General features: G+C 40.8%; 2 protein-coding genes across 4 annotated transcripts in view; both read right to left on the bottom strand.

The window, feature by feature from the left end:
- septin7b (septin 7b) overlaps window positions 1-18,118 on the bottom strand; it is a 125,955-nt gene that overhangs the window by 35,158 nt on the left and 72,679 nt on the right. The window lies entirely within an intron of this gene.
- LOC130172749 (retinoic acid receptor beta-like) lies at window positions 503-16,877 on the bottom strand. 2 transcript variants are annotated; one of them, XM_056381656.1, is made up of 8 exons: window positions 15,589-16,877; window positions 10,756-10,916; window positions 9,648-9,789; window positions 6,269-6,435; window positions 4,013-4,189; window positions 2,350-2,554; window positions 2,049-2,207; window positions 503-1,153 (listed from the first exon to the last, which is right to left on the bottom strand). In XM_056381656.1, exons 1-8 carry the CDS (start codon window positions 15,749-15,751, stop codon window positions 954-956), a joined length of 1,374 nt encoding a protein of 457 aa, XP_056237631.1. In that variant the 5' UTR covers window positions 15,752-16,877; the 3' UTR covers window positions 503-953. The 2 variants fall into 2 exon arrangements, with proteins under 2 accessions (XP_056237631.1, XP_056237632.1); XM_056381657.1 differs by having other exon boundaries at window positions 10,756-10,913.

Here is an 18,118-nt window from a genome sequence, read left to right as displayed (position 1 = left end):
TGTGATATTATTATTATTATTATTATTATTATTTCTACAATACATTGTATTTAATTAGGCAAAATTCATTTACAGCTATATCTGTGATAAGGCATCAAACACAGATGCATTTCAGAAATGGACTTAAATGAAAAACAAATAGTTTTTTTATATAGTAAACATGTTTATACAGTACTCAAAGTAAGGTATAAAAAAAGTATCATTTCAAACAATATCCAGCCCTGTTAATATATGTAATATACATTCTGGGGTTAAAACTTTGCAGCTACAATATGTTGTGTATGAGCTAAATTCAGTGTTCAAACTCTTTATATTTCATAATGCAGATTTCCAGCACAACTTCTCCAGAAAGAGTTGACACCCGCGGAGCAACACTGATGACTACAATACTGTTGGTTATTTGTTGTACTTAAATGTGATGTTTTCTATGACGTCATCCCAGCTACATCAGTTTGTGAACTCTGTTAATGCATTTATATTTCCCTTTTCTTTTTACACATCGACACATCAGGTACAAACAGTAGAACTTTGACAAGTGAAAAAAAAAAATTCACGTATGTAAAAAGCTCCAAAAAAAGTCCTTTCAATATGTTTGCCTATCGTTGCTATGCTAATGCTAAAGGCGTTATTCAATGAGGTAAAAAAAATTAATCCATGTGATATCTCATGCACATATAAATACAGTAAAAACCAGGTAAAGAACAGCTGAGATTGATTCTCAATGTTTATGAGGTGACTGCGACCAAGGGTTAAAAAAAAAAAGAAAGAAACTGTGACTGATTAAGACTTTACTGCATCTTTATCTTTCTTCATCAATCTGCGAATACTCACTGACAGTTCTCCGACCAAAGACAGAGGTAAGACACTAGTAACCCTCTGGACTGCATCTGTACTTTATGTAGCGAGCGGTTTCTCCGGGGAGGGAAGAGGGACGAAACGTTCTTTGAGCAGCTTCAGAGTAAAGAAGCGGAGGAGTTCATGCGCTGCGAGGAGGCGGTGCGTGTGTGCTGGCTGGTGTTTTGCTCCGCTCGGCTCTCCTCCGACTGTTTCTTCTGGTGTTTCTCCAGGTTCTGCAGATCCTCCAGCATCTCCTCGATCAGGGGAGGCATGGAGCCCGGGATCTCCATCTTTAGCGTCACCACCCTCTCAGCCCCTGTGGAGATGCACATGTCTCTGTTAGATAATGAGGGTATTATCAGAAAGGCTGCCTTGTGGGCGAACTGTGGCTGGTTGGGTGGGGAGCAGACAATATGGCTGCAACTTCCATAGATCGATTCCCAGCAGCGGGACCTTAGTTGCAAGGTTTTCAAATTAAAGGCAAAATATTCAAACATCTCTCACAAATGCTGTGAAGCTTGCAAGCTAGTTCAGGCCGACAATCAAGCAGCAACCTCCTCCCAAGCCAACACTCAAGTGCAAAAACTGCAGTTCCTCAAATGGCCACTTCTGGCCGGCTCCAAAAAGCAAGTCAATCTCCATAGACTCTCATGTTAAAATATCCAAGTTTACAGCAGAAATAAACATGTTTACAGCCTGGTTTTACAGCCCGTTTACAGCCTGGTGCAAAATACAGTTTGATTTCCTCCTACGGGGGGTGATTACTTACTCAAATACTTCCTGAAATCCTAAGTGAAATGTTATAGTCAATCATGATAATGGCTATAAAACTACAAAAATAAGAATCAGGTTATAGAAAGAGTTGATGCTGATAGTGTGAAATCGTGATTACACAATAAAGGTAAATGCTAAACAGTAACATGACTTGACAACAGTAATTAAGTCACCGCGAGCCATCATAAACTACTGTTCACACCAGATGACGTCAGGCTGTAGAGACACAACCACTGAGTGTGCTGAACTGAGCGAAGGTGTGTTTTATTGTTTATTAGTCCAGCTTTTATTTTGTAAGAAAATAAATGTTGTCGAAACGATCAAAGGTTACGCAATCATCTGTAAGTTTAATTTGCAACAGGAACAAATTAATTCGAAATATTAAATCATCAACATTTTGTGTGAAGGACGAGCTCTGAGCTAATCTTGTTTCTGACCTTTAGCGCTGATGCTGCGCAGGTCAGTGATCTTCATGAGGGCCTTGGGGAACATGAGGGGCATGCTGGGTCGCCTTTTTCGGGAGTAGATCTTCAGCGCCTCCAGCAGCGGCTCCTGAAGCACCTCCACCTTGGACGGCTCCTCCAGGTCCTGTCGATCTGTTCGGACAGACGAAGACGGTGGAGCTGTTATTGGCGCAGTTAATGCAGAACACACCACAAGAGTGTGGCACCACAGAGTTTACAAGTTGGGTTATGTGTCACTTCTTTTCTGGTTTTACTTGAGTCCAAGCTCCCGTACCTCCAGAGACGAGGCAGATGGCGCTGAGGAGCCCGCTCTCCGTGTCGTCCATCTCCAGAGGCAGCAGCTGCCCGGCAAAAGTGAAAACCTGATCCGTCAGCGGTCCGAATCCGGCGTTGTGGATCTGAGTGCGGGTCAGGGTCAACCCGTCGGAGAAGGTCATGGTGTCCTGGTCAGGAGTGTAGCGAGTGCAAATCCTCAGGATCTGGATGAAAAGAGGAAACAGAGCGACGACACACATGAGGGAAATACTGCACTTTATTTTGAAATAATTTGATATTTTAGATCGATGCCTTCCTGTTTGCTGTTGCTGACTTCCTCCATCTATTTCACATTAAAATCCCTAAAGCGATGTACAGAAAGTGATTTCATATGCACAAGACAAGATCCACACAAAAATTACTTTATCAAGAAACACTTTCTAAAATCTGATGTTGCTAGGCAACACTTTATATCCCAGCAGAACTCAGTGCCTGTGGTTATTTTCTGCTTGCAGGGAAGTAGACTCTTATTTATTTGAAGTGCTTTTACCACTTTTGCTATTTTAACGGCACAGTTCAAAAGGGTTGTATCTGCTATTTAAACAACGTGGGCACTGGAGAGGAAACTGCATCGGTCTGAATCCAGCAAAGTCACTTGCGTTCAGCTTTGCGCCTGTTACACCCTTGGGTGCACAACACTCCACCCAAATTAGACTCACAAGACACTTCTAAAACAACAAAGTCCATAGAGTGTGTTTAACATAAATGTGCAAAACAACCAGGGCGCTATATTAAGACTATGAAAGACACAAACATCACAACGACAAGAAGAACCAAAAACCCCAGACTGGGCGGCAGCAACACCAGCAGCCGCCATGATAGAGGCCTCCGCCCCTTCTGATGCTGGCACCAGAGCTTTTAAACCCTTCCTCCCAGGCCAGGTGCATCTCATGGGGCAATCAGGGACAGACTGGGCGGAGCTTCAGGACAAAAGCACCAAGGAACACCGGTTGTCTTCTCACCTTTTTTCCTCTTAGAAGCCTAGTTTCTGATTCTTTCTTTAATTCATACTTTAGACTTCTCACATTTCAGGCAGGACGATTAAAACATCAATCTTAACTCTGGCTCATTAACACTTTAATTGTTGTTGATTACTGTGCATTGTCCCTGATGAGTAATACATATTTAGGGAAGCATGCACGGCCCACTGGGCTCGTGTTGTTACTGCAGGGGCAGCGTGAGCGACATGAACTTAGCAAAGAATAAAACCCAGAATGCCTCATCGGGGGGAAAGAATGTGTTAAGAAGAAGGTGACAGTGCTTGCGATGATGTGATCGTACATGGCACTCCCCTGCTGCTATCAGAGAGTGTCACAGTAAATCATCGGGCTCCGATGACGGACAGACTTGGCAGTAAATGACGGAGAATCAAACATGAAACACTCTCTCCCTGAGGGCTGCTCTCTGTCGGCCTGCCTGTTTGTCTTTGGCATGAGTGTCGGCTGATTGAAGATCCACAGAGGGTGCGAATCGTAGCAGGAGCCGTGTAGGCCTGCGTGTCTGTCTGTGTACGTTTGCATTTGTTTGTAATTCAGGACATTCAGTTACTTATTTCAGTCATCATAACAAATATTTTCCTTTTTTGAAGGTGCTAATAGAAGCTTGTTTGAGGATGGACGCACCAGGATGTCCAGGCAGGCGGCTTTGAGCAGAGTGATCTGGTCAGCGATGGTCAGGCCGGTGAAACCCGGCACCCGCTTGGCGAACTCCACCACCTTGATGATGCACTTGGTGGCGAGCTCGCTGAACTTGTCCCACAGCCCGAGGTCCAGCTGGATCCTGTGGTCTGAACTGGAGTTCTGGACGGAGGAGAAAAAAGATCATGAATGTCAATTACCTGATGTGATTATAAATAAACCATCAAGACATACTGTTTCTTCTGATATCACTAATACGTTAGCAAGCAGTCGCCTCTTTCCACATCTAGCAGACACAGAGCAACACTGTCAGTGATTTGGAATCATGTTTATCTCGACCTGATGGATCAACGTCCCATTTTTAGCTCTGTTCTGTCCCCATCAACCGCCGTGAAGGAAAGTTCACATAGTAAAGCTGCAGCCGTGAGACCAAAACAACGAGCTAAAAGACACTAAAATCAAACATGGCACAGAGCTGAGAGGAGCCGCAGAGCTGTGTGATGGTTTTCAACACCTTTGACATAAATATAGTAATTGGATCGACTGCTGTGTAAAAATATTGATTATAGCAGCTAAAAGACAGAATCTGACTGTAAAAGTAAGGCCACACGACAATTTGTCATCATAACTTTCCAAATCTGCGCTTGAGACTGGAATACCATGATTATAAGTGAGCTTTGACCGCACTGATGGCAGCCATGATGTTTACTAAAGCAGATCAGAACCTGATTCTCAAACATTAAACAACAAAAATAGAGCTGCGGTGCCAAACTGACCATAATCCAGTTAAAACGTTTTTAATCTTTTTAATCAGTAGATTTTCAAGCTCAATTTTAAGCACTGCATTTTAAGCAGAGATGTTTTGAAACTTCAATAATGAACCTTTTTAACCTTAAATAAATATCTTATTCTAAAACTCCTAGAAAAAATGATTGAAGATGTGCTTATTAAATGTAAAAGTCATAGGTATCCACCCACTTATTTCAAACCAGGAAGTTCATTTTGTCTGTCCAGAAGCTGTTTGTCATTCCCTCTGTATTTCCCGACGTTACTCATTATTCAGGCGTCACTGAGTTGTGTTGACTTGTTAAAGCACAAATGTGAGGGGAAAATCATTCATGTATGTCTGAGAAGGGCACGCCTCGATTCAATATACCAGTTAGATTACCGTATTGCATTACACTGGGAAGTTTTTGCTTTTATGTCATGAAGGGATGGGCCGATTTCCCTGATTGTGATGGATGTGTGTCCCGGTTTGCATGAATGTACCCTGTGTGCTTTTTGTGCGTTTATTGTTGTTGAATACGCAAATTTCCCTGTTGTTCTAACAGCACAAAAGCAATGAGTCTGAATTTACATCTTCACCAACAATGACGACTATTAACAAAAACAGATTTCCCTGTGGCTTTGGTTCAGACTGATAAATGAGGTGCAGCGGCCACAGTATTTGTGTAGACTTCTCTTCAATCCTCCCTTTTTCTTTTTTCTTTTGTTTTTGTTTGCTTTCCTTCCATTTACATGTGCAAATCCAGGTGCAATAAAACAAACACCACTGGACCGTTAAGGCACAAGTCCTTAGTAAATGTCCCCCGCAGTGTTCAGCTGATCCCAGTAAATCAGGATCACAACTTGTCTACAGGTAGGAATACAGTACAATTTCATTTAATTATATGAAGAATAAAGTTGCCAGTTATAAAGGAAAATAAATACGTTCTTGGGTTTAAATGGATCAGCTCTAGATTTTAATACTATTTACTTTAACTAAATCCTAACTAACATAACCAATAGCCTCAGTTTTGTTCTGGGAAACTTCCTCAAAAAAAATGTAAGTAAAAATAAAGTGTTATCAAATATTCACATTTCTTGTGTTTAGCTGTAACTAATTCTATTATATGAAAACTGGTAATAAGTTGATTTTTTTTTTTCTTAATAACCATGTGTTGAGCCACTGTGAGCATCAAGCTCTGACATTTCAGTAACAAGACGGTCTCTGAATAATAATCAAAGATCCCTCTTTGCTTCAGATCATTCCTACATTCCCCATGAGGTTGTCAGAGCTCAGTAATCCCGTCTCTGCAACTCCAAACTTCTTTTGCTTCTGCAGTGACAGATTGTGGGTAAAAATAACTTTTCCTTGCACAGAAACGTTTAAAAAATAAGTAAAATACAGCAAGTTTTGGGAAACTTGGGACAGCTTTGTTGTTTTCGCTCTCTGCAGATTACCATCATGCCGAGACTCACCGTGGTGTATTTTCCCAGCTGGCAGAGGGAGGGGAAGGTCTCTCTGTGAGCCCTGCAGATCTTCTCCACTATCAGGCCGAGCTCCGCCGTCAGCTCGTACGTCTCCATGATCGTCATCTTCACCGCTTCTTTCTTCCCCTTCCTCCTGTTCCTGTCGTTTCTCACCGCTGGGGGAGAAGGATGACGCCAGTTAGGAGATGTTCAGGAAATAAATAGCTGGAAGGGATTCTAAAAGATCAAACGCTGGTACCCGAAGATATTTGGGATTTTGATGTTATTCTTTCCTGAATTTCAAATGTATATACGGCTTCACAAGCCTTTCATGACACTCAGGCTTTGATTTTGAAAATACAAGACACTTATTTTTGTCCACACAATTCAGACAACAGAGACACTGCTACAGACAGACAGACAGACAGATAGACATTAATAATTAAGTTGCCAATGATTTTTCGGACAATCAACTAATCAATTAATTAACTAATCATTCCAGCTGTAATATATATATTCCATATATTGCATATAAAAAACAAACCTACATCCTTGTCTAAACCCATGACAAAGAGAGAATAAATCTGTCCAGCGTTTAATCTTGTAAAGGGACACATATTTCCACATATTTTTGGCCGTGATGGGATGTTTTAGTTTAATAATTGAGGTTTGGAAATCAGTCACTGAACCTCCTTACAAGGGAGGTGAAGGGCATTTCAATTGAGATTCTTAAAGCATCTAAAGTTAACAAAAACAAACTCAACAAACCTCACGATCAGCAGATTTCTCTGTCTCTGGTAGGAAACAGTTGGCAGTGAGCTGTTCGGATTATCTGCTACTCCAGGGAGCACGTGAAGCCGGCTAACGCAGCCTAACCAGGTTAGCCTTTCATAATTGCTTCGGTAACGGTGTCAACATTGTGCTCCACTGACTTTGGCTTAGGCAGCTACACACATGTCAGGGGCGCTCGAGATTATGCAACACCTCAGTCTCTGCCATCCTCCTCCTCCTCCTCCTCCTCTTCTCTGGGTGCCCTACATCCAGTCCTCATTGTGTAAACACTCCGAGTGAGCTCACATTACACACCGACTGAAGCAGCCAGCGAGCTGTTACATAGCATCCATCTGTCTGCTACATGTGATGTATTTATGTAATATGTGTGTCTGTCTGAGGGTGGACGAGCACCAACAAGAACATGTGGCTGGGTGGATCCTTCACTGCTGCCCTATCGCTGCCCTCAGCTCCCTCCACATAACACACACGCAGTTATCTGGGTCACTTCCCCCCTCCTGGGTTTTACACAGTTTGACTTTGTTTGTGGTGTACAGTCGGGGCGCTCGAGTGCTGCTGGAGCTCACCAGGAACGTCTCACTTTCAAATCGAACAGAGAATAAATCCATAGATAGAAAACGCTGTATTTCAATCTTTACTGAAAAGCAGTGGTGGCAAGTACGACTTTGAGGTATTTGTGCGTCTGTATATAAAGTAGTTATAGCGATGACAGTAAATAGCTGCTTACACACTGATGCATCAGTATTAATAATGTCGTTTATTAAAAGATCGGCAAAAAAAAAAAAAGCTGAAAAACAGGAACTAGGATGAATTTTCTTCAGCTCTGAACAATGTCTCCAGTTTTTTGTTGTCATGCTGCGTTCAGCCCCGATAACCCCCACCAAAAGAAGACAGGGCAGCTTTGTTGTCGCATGGGAGGAAATGCCCCAGAGCGAAGAAAAGTCTGCAGACAGCTTATTGCTCTGAATGCAGGGAAATAATTAAAGGCCACTCAGATGAATGCTTCAACATTTTTATCAAGCCAGAGTTTCTGTCATCTGGATTTTGGCAGCTGGACGGGCGGAGTTTAGAGAAAAGATCAAGGGTTGCGGGTTGGGGGGGGGTGGGGGGGTTTACGCTCTTGGCTGGATATCTGAGACTTTAAGGGAACTGACTGTAGCGTTCATTTTGTCAGCTTTTCTTTTAAATTCATTTTTTGTTGTTATTCTTATTTTATTTAGTCAACCCGATCATGCTTCTATCTTTGTTTTTTAATCAAGTTTCATTTGACTAACGTCTCAGTATTTTAGTCTTATCTTAGTCAAAGAAAACCATAACTATTTTAGTCACATTTCGTTCGATAAAAACTGTTGACATTTCTAGTCATCAGATTACAGTGAACCTTTCAGTGCATATAGTCCAACCACAAACAGGAATGTTTTGTCATTTTCGTGAAACTTATTTCACGTTTTATCTTATCACAATATGATGAAAAACACAGGCTGAATGAGTAAGAATGCAGCTTTGAAGAATGTGTCTGGTGTCTTACATCCATATTCATATTTATACTTTTATTTTCTACATTGCTTCTCTTCTGATAAAGCGATGCGTTTAATCCTTTCCTCAACCTCATGGAAACAAAGATGGACCCACAGCACAGGAAACAAACCTGCCGCATTGAAAAGTAAACAGACTGCAGTAGTTTGTCTCCTCTTTTATGTGAGGTTTTTAGTTTTTAAACATTTGTCTCTTTTGTCAATGATATTGCGCATTGATACAGTCACAGTGTTTAACTACGTCCCTGTTGTCTCTTTATCGTCTCCTCTTGGTCATGAGATTACAGCCCTGTTTATCCAGCATCATGTCAAATATTAACCATTTGTGTGGAATATTGTCATATTTGCTGTGTGAAGTCTTAAGTTATGGCTAAAACCTGTTCGACCTTTGTCCAAACCAAACTTTAATCAGTTCAACTCAACTGCCATATTTGAGGAACTTCCGTCGAGGCACCGTTGAGATATCACGTTCACGAGAAATGGACGGACGTAAAGACCGACAGACAACGCAAAAACAAAATGCCTCCAGCTCTGACTGTCGCCGGCGCAGAGGGATAAAAAGGTCCTTGACGAACATGAGTCATAGTTTTCATTTATGAAATCAACACTAATCACAGGAGCGTGACGCACCAACAGATGTACAGCACAGGAAAACTTCTTCTTTTTTTTTTTTTTTGCTAGTATTAGAGCACATTAAAGCTTCGTATCGGCCCATCACTGCAGCACTTTCTACAGTTGAAGTGTGTATTTGTTTCACTGTGGTTTCATGAGTCACTTACGAAACATGCAACTGGTTCTGCAGAAACACAAACGAAAAAACCTGAATCAATGATTCACAGTAATGACACTGACCTTTCCTTCACCTCTTACACTCTCTCTGAAAACTGACATCTACAATCCACTCTCTACTGTCTCTCCTCGTCTACTACCTTTTGTGAGCACAGATTATTCCCTCTTTCTTGTCTAATTTCGGCTCTTACAGACGCCACATGATCATCAACACGGCAGAGCAAAGAGTCCTACGAGGCCTCCTGCCAAACCAGAGAGGGTCAGACACTTACACTCCTTCGACATCCCCACAGCGAAGCACCTCTGCAGCCGGCAGTACTGGCAGCGGTTCCTGGTGATCTTGTTGATGATACAGTTTCTGTCGCGGTGACAGGTGTACACCATGTTTTTCTGCACGCTGCGGCGGAAGAAGCCCTGCGGAGGCCCGAGAGGGGAGGAGAGAGAAGATATTAATGATTTAAGTTGCCAGAGTAGTGGAAATAATCCTGCCTAATGTGATAGAAAATGACCAAACATCATGTATAAATGTATAATGCATAGAAATATTTGATAACATCACTCCACGAGTTACACATAGAGATATTTCACTGGGAAACTGAAAGGTTTGACCTGCTGGTGGCGTGGGAGGAATGATCAAGAGATCACCAAAGTCATTAGAATTCATCATGAATGTCTGAGCAAAATACATCAATTAGATCCTGAGATATTGACTAATGTGCATCATCATGTCACAGTAAAACATGGGCCTTTTGTATTTAGATTACTGATGTACAGAAACTTTTAAAAGCATCACAAAACACCAACAACTTAGATTTACTGCACTGAAGCTTTAGTGTTGTCCTTCACTTGTAAGTCGCTTTGGATAAAAGTAGTAAATGCAAATGTAAATTTAGTTTACTGATAGCATTAAAGTGCCTGTCAATCAAATGTGGAGTAATAGCAAAGACGAATCAGTTTCCAAGAAAAGTGTCACAGACGAAAACATGAATGTACCTACAGATAACAGAGATACAAATCTCTGTGGAATTACACAAACCAGGTAAATTCAAAGAGGAAAAGGCCTGTGTTTATGTTGTCTAGAGGGATGTCACTGTTACTGTGTGGCTATACCAAACATTACACACACACACACACACACACACACACACACACACACACACACACACACAAACACACGTAGTGATGTTGGTGTTTCCTCTGGGCAAACACAGGAATCGGTAACTGACTAATGCAACAGAAATCCTGTAAAACAGTAACATGCACTAACATATTTACTTTTCCTGAGAGCTTTGTAACTGGGTTCAACCCCTGTTTGCAGCATGGCACACATTCACAAAATGCTTGCATGTTGTGCAGCAGACCGCGGTCCTGATCTGTTACCTTGCAGCCCTCACAGGCGCTGACTCCATAGTGGTAGCCTGAGGACTTGTCTTGACACACAAAGCAGGGCTTGTAAGTGCGAGGAGGTGGAGGCGGCGAGGGGGGGCTGGTGAAGAGATCATCTGAGCTGGAGCTGGAGCTGGAGCTCTGGCTGCCCACTGCTGCAAACACACAATATCACACCTTATAGTTCATGAAGGCAATTAAGGAACTTTAAAACCCTTAGCGCCTGACCGCTGCAACGTGTCAAAAATCGCAATCCTTGAAGCCACACATATATTTCTAAATCCACTGTAACTTACACTTTCCAAATATGTTGTTATCTCTGATGTACATTGAAAATAAATGCCCATAAATCCACTGACAAATCATAGAAAAACACATTTTTAACTCCAGAATGTGAGAATTTTCTTCAGTTTCAAACTAATCCAGTGATACATGTCTTTAAATCCATAAATGCATGCACTGCTAACATGAGCTGCTAATAGCTAATTCAGCATACTTTTAAGCATGAGGCCAAAAATCCTATTTGTACAGCAGAAATATATTTTAAAAAATGCAGATTGAAATATACTGAGCACATACTCCGTTACCTCTGTGGCAAACCAAAATGTCGCCTTCTTTCCTGATCTCTCATTACCCAAGAACACAATGAGAACCAGGAGCTGTCGTTTTCAAGAGCGCCAAGTTTACATCATAAAAAGGAAAAAGTAGTGGAATCATAACTAACTGATCATGATAAGTGTTAAAGGGGCTACTTGTAAGTTTTATCTGCCGCTGAACGTGGTTTCTTGTCGGGAGCGGGTGGTGATGACTGTTGCTTGACAAGAGCTTCAGCCATGGTTGAGTTTACAAGACAAAAGGTTTTAATTCGTCCTCTGAGCAGCGCCACGTCTTCAGTGCAGATTGGAGGCTGCAGTGAGTCGCTATCGGAAAGTGACGAGACAGGCTGAGGCTAGCTTGTTAGCGTGCTAACTTTAGCGGAAGAAAAGACGTGATATAAACAAGAGTTAACATCGGTGTTGTTCTCCAACCCTGGTGACAACTCCTGACGAGTAGAGGAATGAAGTTTGATGCTGAACTCGCGATATTTCTTCTAAACTGGTAAGTAAACAGCTGCTAATGCTAATGTTGGCTATGTAGCGATAGCAAAACTTAAAAATAGCTCCTTTAATCAGAAGCATGTGAAGTCAAAAACATCAATAAATGATCACTTTTCTGTCTCGGGGGTCTGTTAATGGGGCTTTAGACTTTGAGCATTACTTCTAAAATGAATGTGTAGAACGACAATGTGGAATATGGTCATAAACAAATGTGGAAATATATAAAAACATTACATTTTCAAGTTGTGGAGGAAGCTAACTGTGTCCCTCCTCACAGCGGCCACGGCACTCTGCTAAACGCCACGTATGTTCAATTTCACAAAGCTGCTATGACATTTAAATGAGTAAAGTCAAGCAATGATCTCGGAGCATTTAGTCACTGTGTCCAGCTCAGTGCTCAGGACTCTCGTGTAAATCTATACCGATCTATACTCTCATGTAAATCTATACGGATAAATGTAACATTTCCCTCCATCAATCCCAGCAGGCAACCGTCCCACTTAAAACCCACTTTAGAGAGGAGGTTTCGCTCCCGTCTGCGGGGCTCGCTCAGCCTCCCGCCGACTCAGCGCTCACATCCACCGCCCCAACACTGACAGAAAACGAAGACAGCCATTTGGAAAAGGGAACAAAAACGAGAAAAATTGTTCATCTCCATCCCCCTGAACCCGTGGCCTCTGGTTGAACCTGGAACCGGCGGGTCAAACGAGGACACCCCCATCAGCCCAAGCGCTCTCCCAACGCAAAACAATGCAGGAGCATGCCACAAGCCCAACTGACTGATGAGCGGGAGGGAGAAGAAACAGAAAGTGTGTGTGGTGGGGCGGTGTAAGTGATTCGGTCGGGGGAAGGGGGGAAAAGAGGGTTACCCCCAACCCCAATTTAGGTGGTGTTATTTGATGTATGCCACAATGCACCGTGTGACTCAAACATTTAAATCAACAAAGGATTTTCAGGCTGAAAGATAAGGAACAACAAAGGAAGGACCTGAGTGAAAAGACCAAAGCTAAAATCTCAACTTATAAGTGAAACAAAGTGTATAAGCTCATTCATAGATGCTACATGATGCTAAATGTTATTTATGCTTACACTGGTATTAAGAAAGAGAACCTAAATACTACCACCATAAATCAAAATTCAACCTAATAAAACCTTTGTTTCTGTTTTCATGAATGTCAAAAATTTAACTGATTTACTAGTTACTAGTTTTCTCTTCACCTTTATTTGTTATGTTTCATTTTGCTCACAATGCTTAAAACTGTCTGGTTGTAGTTTCTCCACTGTGAGGATTTGCTGGTTTTCTCTGTTTTAGCATTAAAATCAGGATGTCTCTAGGATTTGGGCCGTTGGTCGGACAAAACTATGTCAACAAGGACTTTGGGATAAGCTGTAGCATATTTTTCACTATTTTTAAAAAACATTTTATAGACCAAAAGATTAACGGATTAATCAAAAAATGGTCTGCTGATTAATCACTAATGAAAATAATCGGCAGTTGTAGTCATAGTTATTTTAGGCCTGGAACAATTATTCAATTATTTCCATTAGCGATCATTTTATATTGTTCTATAAAAGGCCAAAAAATTTGACGTTCTCGGAAGTCTTATTTTGTCTGATCCATGCCCCAAAACACAAACACATTTCATTTAATGTCATTTATGACAAAGAAAAACATCAAATCCTGACATTTGAGAGAGTGCAATAAGCAAAATTTCTGCATTTTTGCTTGAAAAACAATTAATTAATTATCGAAATAGTTGCTGATTAATCTTTCAATCAACTAATTGGTTAATTCATTAAATACCGCAGCTTTGGGTTATTTATTTTAATAATGTATGGCATTTATGACATGAATACAGTGTGTATTTTTATGATATTATGTTCTGAAACGTAATTCATGAATTAAATTTGTCGATGAAAAAAATCAACTTGTTTTTTCTTCTTGGGTAAAAAAAAAATCTAGATTGTAGATTTTCCTGCCCGGGAGATAATAAATAATACATTTACTCAAGTACTTTACTTTAAATAGGATCTTGAGGAACTTTACTTCAGTATTCCCATTTTATCCTAATTTCTACTTTTTGTTCACCAAATTTCAAAGTGAAATATTGTTCTTTTTTACTCCACCATTATTAAAACCAACCATTATAAATAATAACAAATAATATATCACTTTTAGGGCCCATTTTTCTGCAGAACTATTATTGTGTGATACTTTCAGTATATTTTGCTGATAATACTTATGTACTTGTGAATGTTGGACTTTTACTTGTAACAGTAGTATTTTTACGTTTTGCTGTGCTGGTACTTTTACTTAAGAAAAGGATCTGAGTACTTCTTGCACCACTGGCACAGTCGGGCTCTCCTCTGACCTCCTGAGCTGGTGACCGTCCGGTGAACCCGCCGTGACCCCAAACTGACCGGCCCTGCCCCGTCCCGTCCCAAACACAGACCACCACCCTGACGCTGCGCTCAGATACAGCACCCTGTTTTCTGCTGCGCTCCACATCCCTTCTCTGTTCAAAAGAAAGCTCCTGCATGAGGAAACTCATCATGAAAAATGTCACACTATGAACAGTTCATGAATGTGGAATGAAAACACTTCACTTCAACTGCCCCATCTAACATTTATAAGCAGTTCATAAACATTTAATGATGTAAAACACACTATAATGTAGTTATAGGCAGCTATAAGGCCATTTTTAAGTTCTTCCTAATGTACAGTATTTGTCAAGCGTTATAATCTCTCATGTGATGACATATTTCATTTTGTTTTTACTATATCATCATTCATTAACTGTTTACACAGCAGCTTCCACTTATGGATGCACACAGGAGGAGTTATAGCTATTGACACACATTCCTATCTGCTTACAAGGACAGTATAGTGTTTTATAAACCATTTGTTGAATGTTTAAATACGTGATTAGAGGAAAACTCAAATTAAACCAGAATGAAATGAGTTTCACCAACCGGATGTGGAAAAGTTAGTCTCGATTTCCATTTTATATGAGTATGATTAGCTGAACAAATGTGACAGGAGGCCGGGGATACAGAACCGAGAACATGCTCATATTTTAAAGTCTTTTCATTGGCTTCGTGTTTGTATTTTAATATTTGATTTTAATATTATTTGACTTGTTTTTAAAGCACTTAACGTTCTGACAACAGCATTTTTGTTAACTTAAAACCTACTTTTATTTAGCCTGGCTTTTGATGATGCTTTATGGCCATTATTTATTTAGATTTCTACCCTCTTCTTTATTTTATTTGTTATCAAAAATGATTCATTTTATATTCTTTATTTATTCTATTGTTTCATTCTATTCATAATTTTTATCTCAGATTGTTTTACTGTTTTCATTTGTACTGTCTTATCATCAGCTTGTCAGTCATCTGTAAATCACTCTGAATTACACTAAACTGGATGAAAGGTGCTTTACAAATTAAAATTGATTTATTGAACCAGGTAATGGAAAAGTCAAAACACTGTAAACTTCATCCTTATCTACAATCTGCAGTACATGTGTTATTTCTACCTTTGACCCACCAGAGCAGCCTCATGTTTGGAAACTTTATTCCAATGTGATAATGTAACAAACAACCTGACTTTTACTGGAAAATAAAAAATAAACACCACACAATGAGGTACCACTTGAAAGGTGCAGGGACAGCAAAACATCAGTGATTCAAACATGAACTAAAACATCAGTCTGCAGTTTCCACCTACATTGCGAGCACCGGCTCTCCTGCCAGTCCGACTCGATCAGCTCTGGGAAGAAGGCTGCCAGATCCTGCTCCTGCTCCTGCAGCATGCAGACGGGACTGGGTGAGCTGTAGAAGTCCATGATCTCTCCGGGACCGAAAGACTGAAATTCCATATAGTCAAACATGATGTGGTTTCAGCGATGTCCGTCTGGAGATGTTGCCCGCATGGGGAATCCTGCACAATGAGGCGGTTTCTCTCTCCGTCTCTCTCTCTCTCTCTCGAAGTTTAGCTGTACTTGATGCAAATTGTGTTTTAACGCTACAACATGACTGTGTTACGTTCAGAGGAGGCGTGTGCGCTCAGGGACAGACCTATATCTCCCGGAGACGTGCAGAAACAGTTTGCATGTTGACGCGCGGACAGCAGACTTCAGTCCCCCGGTACAGACGCAGCGGTTCAACACATCCAGATCTGGAGGCTGTGTTTCTTAACAAAGTTTGTTCCGGGACTTCTTCTTCTTCTTCTTCCTCTTCTTATCTCTTCTTTATTGACGAATGTCTCAACTCAACCTGCTTCATACTAGTTATGTCACAGCGCCCGGTGGTGTTACCTAATGTATGCGGGTGAACTCTCCGTGAACCTCCTCCGCTGCTGACCTTCACATGACCCAGCCGCTGTCTGACATCACCATCAGCGGTGAAACGACTAACTGAGGTCCCTCACTCCACTGAAAGTAGCCAGCCTCAATCCGACATTAAATTAAATTAAAATTAACTTTAAAGGAATGGTTCAACACTATAGGAAATATTCGCTTTTTTTTTTTTTTTTTTTGCAGAGATTGAGATCAGAAGTTTGGGCACCACTTTTATAAAGACTTTATCAGCTTTAATTAATGGTTTATAAATGTTTACTAATGCTTTAAGTTTGGGGAAGCCTTCAAGTCTGCAGTTGTGGATGTTAGTAAATCAGTAAAAAAAAAAAAAGGGGTCCCTCATGTCACTATCTAATAAGTTTTAAAGTTTGCAGTTATAAAGGTTACAAAGCCGGTAATAAAGGCCAATGGGTTTGTAAAGAGCCATCAGCAAAAGACAACAGTCCATCGGAGGGGGATTTTCCACGTCTTGGCAACTCAGCATCTGTTATTAAACGTTTGCAGCTCATGCATGAAGCCTTTTAATAACTTTAAACAGAGTCGTAAGCTTAAGAACCCTTTATAAATTGCCTCAAAATTGACGCAAATGAACCACGTTGTCTTTTTTTTTATCCCACGCATTCTTTAAAAAAAAAAAAAAAAAAAACTGACGCCTACATTACCCACAGTGCAATTTGACCCTCAAAAATGCTATGTCCACACTGCTACGTTTTTCGTTTTAAAACGCATCTCTTTTGCTCGGTTTGTTGCCTCCAGTCCAGTCGACTCGGAGCCGTTGTGAAACGCTGCTGGGCCCGTTTTACTCTGATAACTCCGGGGGTTTTGTTGTAATCTGAACGGGCGGAAATGGAGACTGTGGAAACGAAAACGTAGTCGCTTCTTGATTGTGTCTCATCTACTTCCGCTGCAAGTGGTGAAAACAGCGCGGGAAACGAATCACATGCATTACTGACCTTGTTGTTTTTGCCAGCAGCTGGTGTGGAGTTAAATTCTACATTTTATGTCTTTGCTGATCCTCGTTCGTAGTATTTTTTTGTTGTTGCAACTAATCAACTGCAACAAGACAATCTGCTTCCTGTTTACACTGTCTCGCGCATGCCCAGTGTACGCGATTGCGCAGGTATTTTATGCGTTTTCAGGTGTGGTAGTCTGGACGGAGATTGTTTCAGTCTGAAAACCTCTTTTTAAAATGAAAACGTAGAAATGTGGAAGCAGTCTTAGTCGGAGATTCGGGTGTGAATGATCTTGTGATAGCAGCGGCTAATGTAGCTTCGAGATGCTAGCATTAAACTTGTTTGTTTTCATTAGCCGACACTGACTCCTGTGACATCACTTGAGGCATTTTTTTTTCCGGGCCTGTGTGCTGCTTCCTCTGGATCCAGAAAAGGTTTTAGATAGGTTTTTTGTTTCACATATGCAGAGCTGTTGTTTGACATATTGTTGAATGTTGGACAGTACCAGGTTAGCCGCTTCCCAGCAGTTTTGGTCTTTATGCTAAGCTAGTCGCCTTATTGCTGTAGCTCCGTATTTAGCCCACAAACATATGAGTGGAACTTTTGAGTAAAAGTAGCTTAAACAAAACACTCTGAAGTATCGCTAGGAAAATATAATCATTGTGAACAAGGACAGTTGATACATGCTAACATGCTAACACATGATTGATCATTTCTTATGCTTTCAGATCAAGATAAAAGATAACATGTACCTCTACAGGTTAAAAAATCCTATGCTATAAATATGTCTTACCATAGTAAAATCATCCCATCATCAACCTCTAATGGGTTTGAGAAACCCAATTTACACAGAGATTTAGTAGGTTACAGGATTTTACTTAATGACATAATGTCTCTAAGGTTCAATGTGGAATCATAAGCCTTTAATGCATGATATCAAATACAG

The sequence above is a fragment of the Seriola aureovittata genome, chromosome 7 (genome assembly GCF_021018895.1).
Source record: "Seriola aureovittata isolate HTS-2021-v1 ecotype China chromosome 7, ASM2101889v1, whole genome shotgun sequence".
NCBI classification, from domain to species: Eukaryota; Metazoa; Chordata; class Actinopteri; order Carangiformes; family Carangidae; genus Seriola; species Seriola aureovittata.
The sequence above is the reverse complement of the archived record's forward strand: the minus strand, read 5'-3'. Positions and strand labels throughout refer to the sequence as shown.

What these genes read in the sequence shown, in the direction of transcription:
- LOC130172749 (XM_056381656.1), bottom strand. Translation starts at nt 15,751, where the DNA reads ATGTTTGACTATATGGAATTTCAGTCTTTCGGTCCCGGAGAGATCATG. An exon ending in GGAGAGCCGGTGCTCGCAAT is followed by an intron (nt 10,917 to 15,588) that starts GTAGGTGGAAAC and finishes GTGTGTTTGCAG; the next exon opens with CAGTGGGCAGCCAGAGCTCC. An exon ending in CCGCCTGCCTGGACATCCTG is followed by an intron (nt 2,555 to 4,012) that starts GTGCGTCCATCC and finishes CTTTTCATCCAG; the next exon opens with ATCCTGAGGATTTGCACTCG.